The sequence below is a fragment of the Cetorhinus maximus genome, unplaced genomic scaffold, assembly GCF_964194155.1.
Source record: "Cetorhinus maximus unplaced genomic scaffold, sCetMax3.hap1.1 HAP1_SCAFFOLD_3829, whole genome shotgun sequence".
Lineage (NCBI taxonomy): Eukaryota > Metazoa > Chordata > Chondrichthyes > Lamniformes > Cetorhinidae > Cetorhinus > Cetorhinus maximus.
This window is the reverse complement of record NW_027599735.1, coordinates 1-13,032: the sequence shown is the minus strand read 5'-3', so window position 1 is coordinate 13,032 and position 13,032 is coordinate 1. Positions and strand designations below refer to the sequence as shown.

The 13,032-nt window shown below is 48.7% G+C and overlaps 1 protein-coding gene across 1 annotated transcript; it reads left to right on the top strand.

Annotated features, from left to right (window-relative positions):
- Nucleotides 1-702: 702 nt before the first annotated feature.
- Nucleotides 703-8,004, top strand: LOC144678224 (high affinity cGMP-specific 3',5'-cyclic phosphodiesterase 9A-like; the record flags this gene model as incomplete). The annotated part of the gene is made up of 3 exons (XM_078538085.1): nt 703-896; nt 5,106-5,210; nt 7,876-8,004. Coding segments are annotated over exons 1-3 (318 nt in total), but the record flags the coding sequence as incomplete, so codon positions are not given.
- Between the last annotated feature and the right edge of the window lie 5,028 nt (nt 8,005-13,032).

The following is a 13,032-nucleotide window of genomic DNA, read 5'->3' as shown; positions in this document are numbered from 1 at the left end:
AGCCAGGGTTCCTGCTCCTGATCACTGTCCAGTGACCCCTGGGTTAGAGAGAGAGGGGAAATCAGCCAGGGTTCCTGCTCCTGATCACTGTCCAGTGACCCCTGGGTTAGAGAGAGAGGGGAAATCAGCCAGGGTTCCTGCTCCTGATCACTGTCCAGTGGTCCCTGGGTTAGAGAGAGAGGGGAAATCAGCCAGGGCTCCTGCTCCTGATCACTTTCCAGTGATCCCTGGGTTAGAGAGAGAGGGGAAATCAGCCAGGGTTCCTGCTCCTGATCACTGTCCAGTGATCCTTGGGTTAGAGGGGAAATCAGCCAGGGTTCCTGGTCCTGATCACTTTCCAGTGATCCCTGGGTTAGAGAGAGAGGGGAAATCAGCCAGGGCTCCTGCTCCTGATCACTGTCCAGTGATCCTTGGGTTAGAGGGGAAATCAGCCAGGGTTCCTGGTCCTGATCACTGTCCAGTGATCCCTGGGTTAGAGAGAGAGGGGAAATCAGCCAGGGTTCCTGCTCCTGATCACTGTCCAGTGATCCCTGGGTTAGAGAGAGAGGGGAAATCAGCCAGGGTTCCTGCTCCTGATCACTGTCCAGTGACCCCTGGGTTAGAGAGAGAGGGGGTGGGGACATGAGTGATGACGTGGACATGTGTCAGGCAGCCTGTTGGCCTGTATCGCAGCTCAGAGTTAGCTTGGTCAGAGCAGAAGGGGGAGAATGCACTCAGAGAACCTCCCTTGACTGAGTCTCAACTGACCGAGCGTTTGTCTGTTGTTTATCTGCCTCTTTCAGGGGATTATCAATCTGATCCTGGCGACTGACATGGCGAGACATGGCGAAATCCTCGACTCCTTCAAACAGAAAGTGGACAACTTTGATTTCTCTAATGAGGAAGATGTGACCTGTGTAAGCATCGATCTGAGACGATTAATAACATCAAATATACCGGATCCTTTCAATCCTGACAGAAAATAAAATAGCCAAGAAGTTATATGAAACTGTTTATAAAACGCTGGTTATCCCTCAGTTGGAGTATTGTTTCCAGTTCTGGGCTGTGCACTATAGGGAGGATATCGAGGCTTTGGAGAGGCTATGGTGGAGATTCACCAGAATGGGAGCAGGGATGAGGGAGTTCAGTTAATTTGGAGAGACTGGAGAAGCTGGGATTGTTCTCCTTAGAGCAGAGAAGGTTAAGGGAAGATTTAATAGAGGTGTTCAAAATGATGAGGAGTTTTGATAAAATAAATGAGAAACTGTTTCCATTGGCAGGAGGATCAGTGATCAGTGAACACAGATTTAACATGATTGGCAAATGAACCAGGGGGGACATGAGAACTTGTTTTCAGCCAGAGTATTGTGATCGGGAAGGTGCTGCCCGATAGTGCACTGGAAGTGGATTCAATAGTAACTTTCAAAAGGGGAATTGAATAGTACTTCAAAAGGAAACATTTGCAGAGTTATGAGGTAAGAATGGGGAATTTATTGGATAGCTCATTCACCCAGCACAGGCAACTGGGCCGAATGGCCTCCTTCTGTGATGGATGATTCAATGATTCTCAGAGGGAGCTGGGTTTGGGGCTGGAGGAAGCTCCCCATTCTGAAAGACGGCAGCACTGAGAACAACTGCCAAAGGCTTCAGGCTAAAGTGCCGACTGGAACTGTGAGGAGTTGGGAATTTGGTTCAGGTGGGAATTCAGTGCAAAGGGACAAAGAGGGTGCTCCTTTTCTCAGCCTCCAGTGGATGGTGAGTTTCCTTCATTGTCTCCAAGGTAGGCGAGTGCAACTTTCTATTATTTTATCTGTGTAAATTATTAACTAATTGACTAATTAAATAAATTAAGTTGGGCAGAAAAGGCAGGGTTGGTGTGCGCTGTAAGTGCAGCATGTGGAAATGTGTAGAATGCACTGCAATCCTGGGCAATCAGATCTACAGAACCTGTCTGCAGCTTAGACAACTTCAACTCCGAGTTACTAAACTGCAGGCTGAGAAACTGCGGCATCAGGGAAGGGGAAGAGTTACTTGGACGCTTTGGAGGCAGTCACTCCCCTTAGATTAGGCAGAACTTTAGAGGTGAAATATGGTCAGGGACAGGAGGATGACTGTGAGTCGGGCAGGTAAAAGGATCTTCAGCCCCTGGCTTTGTCCAACAGGTATGAGGTGCTTGCTACCTTTGTGGATGAGCGGACAGACCATGGTGAATGATGCCATTCAAATGGGGGGAGTGAAGAGGATTGTGGTAGTGATGGGAGACGGTCTAATCAGGGGAATAGATACTGCTCTCTGCAGTCAAGAGTGTGAATCCGGACAGCTGTGTTGACTGCAAGTGCCAGGGTTCAGGACATCTGCTCAGGGCTGGAGAGGAACTTAAGAGTGGGAGGTGGGGGGAATCCAGTGGCCATGGCCCATGTAGAGACCAACAACATGGGTAAGACTGGGAAAGAGGTTCGGCACAGAGCATGAGCAGCTGGGCACTACATTTAAAAACACAACCTCAAAGAAAATAATCTCTGGATTATTATCTGAGCCACATGCAAATTGGCATCGGATAAATAAAGTTAGAGGTGAATACATGGCTCAAAGGCTGGTGTGGGTGGAGTGGATTCCAGTTCGTGGGACACTGGCACCAGTACTGGGGCAAGTGGGGGCTGTACTGTTGGGATGGTCTACACCTCAACACTGCTGGGACCGGTATTCCCGTGAGTCACATAACCAGGGAGGTAGAGGCAGTTTTAAACTAAATAGTGGGGGTAAGGGATCAAATTTGGAAATATGTGGTAAATCAAAGAGTAGAGGTAAGGCAAGAGTGAAAGGTACTAACATGGGAAATTATAAACAGACCGTGACAGGAAGGGACAGAGAGTACAAATGTAGGATTAAATCAGCAGATAAGGCTAGAAATTACAGAATTAAGAAAAGGGCAAAACTAAACGCTCTATATCTGAATCCCCGTAGCATTTGGAACAAACCTGATGAACGGATAACGTGAATAGTATTAAATAAGTACAATCTGATAGCCATTACAGAGACACGGTTACAGGATGACATAGATTGGGACCAAATATTGAAGGGTACGTAACATTTAGGAAGGATGGGAAGTTAGAAAAGATGGAGAGCTGGCTCTGTTAATTAATGATGGGATTGGCATATTAGAGAGGGATGTCCTAAGTTCAGGAAACCAGGATGTAGAAGCGGTTTGTGTTGAGATGAGGAACGATAAAGGCAAGAAGTCACTTGGGGGAGTGGTGTACAGGCCCCCTAATTGTAACAGTAGGACAGAGGAGAAAGAAGAGATCTATGGGAGGTTGTCAGAAAGTTAACAGCAATAATCATGGGGGATTTTAATCTACATATAGACTGGAAAAATAAGATGGGCAAAAGTAGCCTAGATGAGGAATTCATAGATTATCTTTGGAATAGTTTGCCAATGACACAAATATAAGTAGGAAAGTAAGTTGTGAAGAGGACATAAGGAGGTTACCTATAGATAGGTTAAGTGAGTGGGCAAAGACCTGGAGTATAATGCGGGAAAGTAGGAAATTGTTCATTTTGGCAGCAAGAATGAAAAAGAAGCTTATTATCTAAATGGTGAGAGATTGCAGAGCTCTGAGATGCAGAGGGATCTGGGTGTCCTAGTGCATGAATTGCAAAAGGTTAGTATGCAGGTACAGCAGGTCATTAGGAAAGCTAATAGAATGTCGTTTATTGAGAGGGGAATTGAATACAGAAGTAAAGAGGTGTCAGGGGGCTAAGACCTCACTCTATGTTTTTATAAAATATATCATCCTGGCTAATATATAAAATTACTTTTCTTAAAACTGGACAAAGGCTTTAAACCGACTGAAGGAATTTTTGGCCTTTGGACCAGCAGCAACCTCGTTATCTCTAAAGAGGTGTTAATGCAGCTGTGATGGCAGAGATCAAATCCCCAGGACTTGTACAAAGGCCATTTACATTTCTAACGCCAGGCCCCAATGGAGATGATCCATCCATGAGGACTAAAGGACCTGAAACCTCTGCTGAACTGAATAATGGTTGAAACATTAACCATCTCAAGGATCCAGACCAGAATATATATCCTTTGTCCAAACCAAGGTGGAGAAGTGGGAGTCATGTCACATGGCAACCCCCCACCCCCCGAACTTCCCCACTCCCCAACTTCCCCCCCCCCGCTGCCACCACCCCCCCCCACCCCCACACCCCCACACCCCCACAAGCCGTTAGAACCTGTAACCTTACCTTGTGGAGCTGAATCCAGGCCGTCTGCCATCTTCCATCAACAAAGCAGCAGCAGAAACAGATCCCTGTCCAGGTTTAAATTGCCTGGTCCTCATCTGCACTGTTTCTATGAGAACTTCTGAACCAGCGCCAACAAGACTGATTCATCTCCGTGTGCCTATCCCATCTGGGAAGTCATCTCTACTGGAAAAGTGGATCATCCAGCATCAGTCTTCAACCTGCCAATCCCTGTGAAGGAATACACCAATGGACTCTGATTCTGGACTCTGGACTCATGTGAAATAATAAATCTTATCCTCCCCATGATCTTTGCCCTTTCTCTCTCTTTCTTTCCCTTATCCCTCCTTTATTGTATAAATGTACTGGAGGTGATGTAGCATCACCCCCTCCTGTGTTTTGAGTGTGTGTAAAATAAAGTAACCCTTTGAGATGACCCTATCTCGAGTTTGCTGTGGGGTTAATGATAGAAATTGCACCAGGAGTAAGCTGATGGGTTGGGGAATCCACCACTGTTTACAAAGGGGAAGTAACAGCAAAATCACCTTTAAGACAGAGATGAGGAAAGTTTTACTCAGAGGGTAGTGAGTGTTTGGAACTCTGCGTCCATTGCTTGTTGAGGAAGATAATCTTTGAATATATTGAAGGCAGAGCTGGATAGATTCTTGATTAACAAGGGGGTGAAAGGTTATTGGGGGTAGGCAGGATTGTGGGGTTGATGTTACAATCAGATCAGCCATGATCTTATTAAATGGCAGAACTGGCTTGAGGGGCCGAGTGGCCTCCTCCTGCTCCTAGTTCATATGTTCATGTGTGTGCCATGCCCTGTGGAGGCCGAGTTTCGGAGCCCGTGTAAATTCTCCCTCTCTCTCTCTTTGTAGCTGAAGATGGTTTTGATAAAATGCTGCGACATCTCGAACGAAGTGAGGCCGATGGATGTGGCAGAGCCCTGGGTGGATTGTTTACTGCAGGAATATTTCATGCAGGTAAAGAACCCTCTCACTGCACTCCCGTCACTGTAAAAACCCCCTCCCACTGTAAACACCCCCTCCCACCGTAAACACCCCCGTCACTGTAAACACCCCCGTCACTGTAAACACCCCCTCCCACTGTAAACACCCCCTCCCACTGTAAACACCCCCTCCCACTGTAAACACCCCCTCCCACCGTAAACACCCCCGTCACTGTAAACACCCCGCCTGCTGTAAACACCCCCTCCCACTGTAAACACCCCCTCCCACCGTAAACACCCCCGTCACTGTAAACACCCCGCCTGCTGTAAACACCCCCTCCCACTGTAAACACCCCCTCCCACCGTAAACACCCCCTCCCACTGTAAACACCCCCTCCCACTGTAAACACCCCCTCCCACCGTAAACACCCCCTCCCACTGTAAACACCCCCTCCCACTGTAAACACCCCCGCCTGCTGTAAACACCCCGCCTGCTGTAAACACCCCCTCCCATTGTAAACACCCCCTCCCACTGTAAACACCCCCTCCCACCGTAAACACCCCCGTCACTGTAAACACCCCCGTCACTGTAAACACCCCCTCCCACTGTAAACACCCCCGTCACTGTAAACACCCCGCCTGCTGTAAACATCCCCTCCCATTGTAAACACCCCCTCCCACTGTAAACACCCCCTCCCACTGTAAACACCCCCTCAACACTGTAAACACCCCCTCAACACTGTAAACACCCCCTCCCACCGTAAACACCCCCTCCCACCGTAAACACCCCCTCCCACCGTAAACACCCCCTCCCACCGTAAACACCCCCTCCCACTGTAAACACCCCCTCAACACCGTAAACACCCCCTCCCACTGTAAACACCCCCTCAACACTGTAAACACCCCCTCCCACTGTAAACACCCCCTCAACACTGTAAACACCCCCTCCCACCGTAAACACCCCCTCAACACTGTAAACACCCCCTCCACTGTAAACACCCCCTCCCACTGTAAACACCCCCTCCCACTGTAAACACCCCCTCCCACTGTAAACACCCCCTCTCACTGTAAACACCCCCTCCCACTGTAAACACCCCCTCCCACCGTAAACACCCCCTCCCACTGTAAACACCCCCTCAACACTGTAAACACCCCCTCAACACTGTAAACACCCCCTCCCACCGTAAACACCCCCTCCCACCGTAAACACCCCCTCCCACTGTAAACACCCCCTCCCACCGTAAACACCCCCTCCACTGTAAACACCCCCTCCCACTGTAAACACCCCCTCCCACTGTAAACACCCCCTCCCACTGTAAACACCCCCTCCCACCATAAACACCCCCTCCCACCGTAAACACCCCCTCCCACCGTAAACACCCCCTCCCACCGTAAACACCCCCTCCACTGTAAACACCCCCTCCCACTGTAAACACCCCCTCCCACTGTAAACACCCCCTCCCACTGTAAACACCCCCTCAACACCGTAAACACCCCCTCCCACCGTAAACACCCCCTCCCACCGTAAAACACCCCCTCCCACCGTAAACACCCCCTCCCACTGTAAACACCCCCTCAACACTGTAAACACCCCCTCCTACCGTAAACACTCCCTCCCACCGTAAACACCCCCTCCCACTGTAAACACCCCCTCCCACCGTAAACACCCCCTCCCACCATAAACACCCCCTCCCACCATAAACACCCCCTCAACACCGTAAACACCCCCTCCCACTGTAAACACCCCCTCAACACTGTAAACACCCCCTCCCACTGTAAACACCCCCTCAACACTGTAAACACCCCCTCCCACCGTAAACACCCCCTCAACACTGTAAACACCCCCTCCACTGTAAACACCCCCTCCCACTGTAAACACCCCCTCCCACTGTAAACACCCCCTCCCACTGTAAACACCCCCTCTCACTGTAAACACCCCCTCCCACTGTAAACACCCCCTCCCACCGTAAACACCCCCTCCCACTGTAAACACCCCCTCAACACTGTAAACACCCCCTCCTACCGTAAACACTCCCTCCCACCGTAAACACCCCCTCCCACTGTAAACACCCCCTCCCACCGTAAACACCCCCTCCCACCATAAACACCCCCTCCCACCATAAACACCCCCTCCCACCATAAACACCCCCTCCACTGTAAACACTCCCTCCCACTGTAAACACCCCCTCCACTGTAAACACCCCCTCCCACCGTAAACACCCCCTCACACTGTAAACACCCCCTCCACTGTAAACACCCCCTCCCACCGTAAACACCCCCTCCCACCGTAAACACCCCCTCCCACCGTAAACACCCCCTCTCACTGTAAACACCCCCTCCCACCGTTAACACCCCCTCCACTGTAAACACCCCCTCCCACTGTAAACACCCCCTCACACCGTAAACACCCCCTCCCACCGTAAACACCCCCTCTCACTGTAAACACCCCCTCCCACTGTTAACACCCCCTCCACTGTAAACACCCCCTCCCACCGTAAACACCCCCTCGCACTGTAAACACCCCCTCCCACTGTAAACACCCCCTCTCACTGTAAACACCCCCTCCCACAGTAAACACCCCCTCTCACTGTAAACACCCCCTCCTACTGAAGCCCCCACCTTCCTCGCACTGGACCTCCGGCCATATTTACTCGGTGCCACGTTCCCAATCCCACCCGCCTGTCCTTTGATTTTCACAGAGTGACCGGGAGAAATCCGAGGGTCTCCCGATCGCCCCCTTCATGGATCGGGACAAAGTGACCAAAGCCACGGCTCAGATCGGATTCATCAAGTTCGTCCTCATCCCCATGTTTGAGACGGTGGCGAAAGTGAGTGAGACAACCCCACACACACACCCCCACACACACCCCCACACACACACCCACACACACTAACACACACCCCCACATACACCCCCAAACACACCCCCACACACCCCCACACACACCCCCACACACACCCCCACACACACCCCCACACACACACACCCCCACACACATCCCCACATACATACCCACACACCCCCCACACACATACCCACACACATACCCACACACACCCCCACACACACTCCCATACACATACCCCACACACACTCCCACAAACAGCCCCAAACACACACCCACACGCACTCCCACTCACACCATCCCAACACATCGCCACACACACCCCAACACACATACCCACACACATACCCACACACACCCCCACACACACTCCCATACACATACCCCACACACACTCCCACAAACAGCCCCAAACACACACCCACACGCACTCCCACTCACACCATCCCAACACATCGCCACACACACCCCAACACACAATCCCACACACATCCTCACACATAACCCCACACGCTCCCCCACACACATCCCCACACACACAGAATCACAGAATTTTAACAGCACAGGAGGAGGCCATTCAGCCCATCGTGTCTGCACTGGCTCTCCAGATGAGCATTATGACCTAGTGCCATTGTCCTGCCTTTTCCCCGAACCCCTGCACATTGTTTCTATTCAAATAATCACCTAATACCCTCTTGAATGCCTCAATTGAACCTGCCTTCACCACACTTCCAGACAGTGCATTCCAGACCTGAACCATTCGTTGTGTGAAAAAGTTTTTTCTCACATCACATTTGCTTCTTTTGCAAATCACTTTAAATCTGTGCCCTCTCGTTCTTGATCCTTTTACGAGCGGGAACAGCTTCTCCCTATCTACTCTGTCCAGCCCCCTCATGATTTTGAACATCTCTATCAAATCTCCTCTCAGCCTTCTTCTCTCCAAGGAGAACAGTCCCAACCTCCCCAATCTATCCTCATAACTGTAGTTTCTCATCCCTGGAACCATTCTTATAAACCTCTTCTGCACACTCTCTAATGTGTTCACATCCTTCCTATAACGTGGTGCCCAGAACTGTATATGATACTCCAGCTGAGGTCTAACAAGTGTCTTATATAAATTGAGCATAACCTCCTTGCTCTTTTACTCTATGCCCCTATTAATAAAGCCCAGGATACTATGTGTTTTATCAACTGCTCTCTCCACCTGTCCTGCCACCTTCAATGATTGATGCACATATACACCCAGGTCTTTCTGCTCCTGCAACCCCTTCAAAATTTCACTCCTTATTTCATATTGTCTGTTCATGTCCTTCCACCAAATACATCACCTCACACTTCTCCGCATTGAACTTCATCTGCCACCTATCTGCCCACTCCACCAACTTGTCTACATCCTCTTGAAGTTCCACACCATCCTCCTCGCAGTTTACAACACTCCCAAGCTTCGCATCGTCCACAAACTTTGAAACTGTCCCCTGCACACTAAGATCTAGATCATTAATATATATCAGGAAAAGCAACGGTCCCAATACTGACCCCTGGGGAACTCCAATACAAACCTTCTTCCAGCCCGAAAAATATCCATTGACCATTACTCTTTGCTTCCTAATTTTCAGCCAATTTTGTATCCATGTTGCTACTGTCCCCTTTATTCCATGAGCAATAACTTTTCTCACAAGTCTGTTGTGTGGCACTGTATCAAATGCCTTTCGAAAGTCCTTGTACACCACATCAACAGCATTAACCTCATCGACCTTTTCCATTACCTCTTCAAAAAACTCCAGCAAGTTAGTTAAACATGATTTCCCCTTTAGAAATCCATGCTGGCTCTTCCTTATCAAGCCATATTTTTCCATATGACTACTAATTCTGTCCTGAATAATTGTTTCTAGAATCTTGGCCACCACTGAAGTTAAACTGACTGGTCTGTAATTGCTGGACTTATCCTTACAACCTTCTTTAAACAAGGGCAAAATGTTTGCAATTCTCCAGTCCTCTGGCACCACTCCTGAGTCTAGGGAAGACTGAAAGATTGTGGCCAGTGCCCCTGCAATTTCTGCTCTTACTTCCTTCAATATCCTTGGATGCATCTCATCCGGTCTCAGTGCCTTGTCAACTTTAAGTACCGACAGTCCATTCAACACTTCCTCTTTATCAATTTTGAAACCTTCTAGTGACAGAGTTTCCTCGTCTGTCACCATGGTCTGAGTAACATCTATCTCCTTGGTAAAGACTGATGTAAAATATTCATTTAATACCTCAGACACGGCTCCTTCGTCCATGTGTAAATTCCCTTTTAGGTCCCTAATCAGCTCTACTCCTCCTTTTACCACCATTTTATTATTTATATACTTATAGAAGACTTTGGGATTCCCCTTTATATTGGCTGCCAGTCTTTTCTCATAATCCCTCTTTGCTTCTCTAATATGCTTTCTCACCTCCCCTCTGAGCCTTCTGTATTCCTCTCAGTTTTCTACCTGACACCTGTCATAAGCACACTTATTCTTATTTATCTTAATTTCAATCTCCTTTTCCATCCAGGGAGCTCTGGATTTGTTTGTCCTGTCTTTCCCTTTCAATGGAATATACCTTGACTGTGACTGAACCAATTCTTTTTTGAAGGTAGCCCATTGTTCAGCTACAGTTTTTTCTGCCAATCTTTTGTTCCAGTCTATTTATCCCAGCTCCATTCTTGTCCCATTAAGTCGGCTCTTGTCCAGTTAATTATTTTTACTCTGGATTTCCTATTGTCCTTTTCTATCATAATCCTAAAACGATACAATGATCACTGTCTCCTAAATGTTCCCCCACTGACACTTGATCTACTTGGCTCACCTCATTTCCAAGAACCAGGTCTAACATTGCGTCTTTTCTTGTTGGATTGGACACATACTGCTGTCGAAAATTCTCTTCAACACAATGTAGGAACTTTTGTCCCTCTCCGCCCTTTACAGTACCACTGTCCCAGTCTACATTTGGGTAATTAAAGCCCCCCATTATAACTACTCTATAATGCTTGCATCTCTCTGTAATTTCCCTGCACATTTGTTCTTCTACGTCCTTCCCACTAGTTGGCGATCTATAGACTACACCGAGCAATGTAATTGCATCCTTTTTGTTCCTTAGCTCTGGCCAAATTGATTCTGTCCTTGAACCCTCTGGGACATCCTCTTTCTCCAGCACTGCAATGCTCTCCTTAACCAATACCGCCACCCCTCCTCCTTTCCTTTCTTTTCTGAACACTTTGTACCCAGGAATATTTAACCCCCAGTTCAGCCCTTCCTTGAGTCAGGTCTCTGTTATCGCCACAACATCACATTTCCACATGGCAATCTGCACCTGTAACTCCCCAATCTTATTTACTATACTCCGTGTATTCACATACATGCACAGTAACCCTGATTTGGTTTTTGTTACTTTCTCCCTTACCCCGACTTTACCTATTAACTCACTATTCTCTATACTAGTGCTATCTGTCCCTCACAGTATTTTGTGCACCCTGGTCTTCCTCTCTAATATTTTCTCTTGGTTCCCACACCCCTGCCGAGTTAGTTTAAAGCCCTCCCAACAGCACTGGCAAAGCACCACGCAAGGCACTCAGTTCCAGTTCTGTTCAGGTGCAACCCGTCCGACTTGTACAGGTTCCATCTCCCCCAGAGCCAGTCCCAGTGTCCCAGGAATCTATAGCCCTCCCTCCTGCACTATCTTTCCAGCCACATATTCATCTGCCTTATCCTCCATCTCTGTACTTACTGGCACGTGGCACTGAGAGCAATCCAGAGGTTACTACATTAGAGGTCCTGCTTGCTAATTTTCTACCTAGCTCCCTAAATTCTGATTGCAGGACCACATCCCCCTTCCTACCTAAGTCATTGGTCCCAGTATGGATCACGACCTCTGGCTGATCACCCTCCCCCAAAAGAATATCCTGCAGTCGCTCTGTGACATCCTTGACCCTGGCACCAAGGAGGCAACACACAATCCTGGAGTCACGTCTACAGCCACAGAAACACCTATCTGTTCCCCTAACCAATGAATCCCCTATCACTATAGCTCTTCCCTTCTTCTTCCTCCCCTCCTGTACAGCCCTTCCCCTCCTGTACAGCCGAGCCACTTGTGGTGCCACAAACTTGGCTCTGACTGCGCTCCTCTGAGGAACCAGCTCCCTCACACACACACACACACCCCCACCCACACACCACCCCCACACACCCCCACCCACACCAACAATTCCGCCCAATTAGCCCTCCAACTGCATACGTCCACCCACACATACATCCTCACCCCCACAACCCCCAACCCCACACCCACCTACAGACATCCCCACCCACACCCACATACCCCTACCCCGCACCCATACACCCCCACCCACAACCTTCACCCACAAACACAGCCCACGCATATACTCACTCAGACAGTTAAACACTCACTCATTCATTCCCACACTCGCACAATCACTGGTATACAGTCAGTAAGGAGAATTTTTGATATTAAGATTATCTGCTGGGTAATGTCAGTTAGTAGATCTGATGTTCGATTGCTGATTGAAGCTAATGGAATGCTATCCTTTATTACGAGAGGGATTGAACATAAAAGTAAGGATGTTATACTTCAGTTATACAGAGCATTGGTGAGACTACGTCTCGAATACTGTGTGCAGTTTTGGTCTCCTTATTTAAGGAAGGATGTAAATGTGTTGGAGGTGGTTCAGAGGAGGTTTATTAGATTGATACCTGGAATGAGTGGGTTGTCTTATGAGGAAAGGTTGGACAGACTGGGCTTGTTTCCACTGGAGTTTAGAAGAGTGAGGGGTGATTTGATTGAAGTTTACAAGATCCTGAACGGCCTTGACAAGGTGGATGTGGAAAGGATGTTTCCTCTTGTGGGTGAGTCCAGAACTAGGGGGCATTGTTTTAAAATTAGGGGTCGCCCTTTTAGGACAGAGATAAGAATTTTTTTCTCTCAGAGGGTCGTGCGACTTTGGAATTCTCTGCCTTAAAAATATTCAGT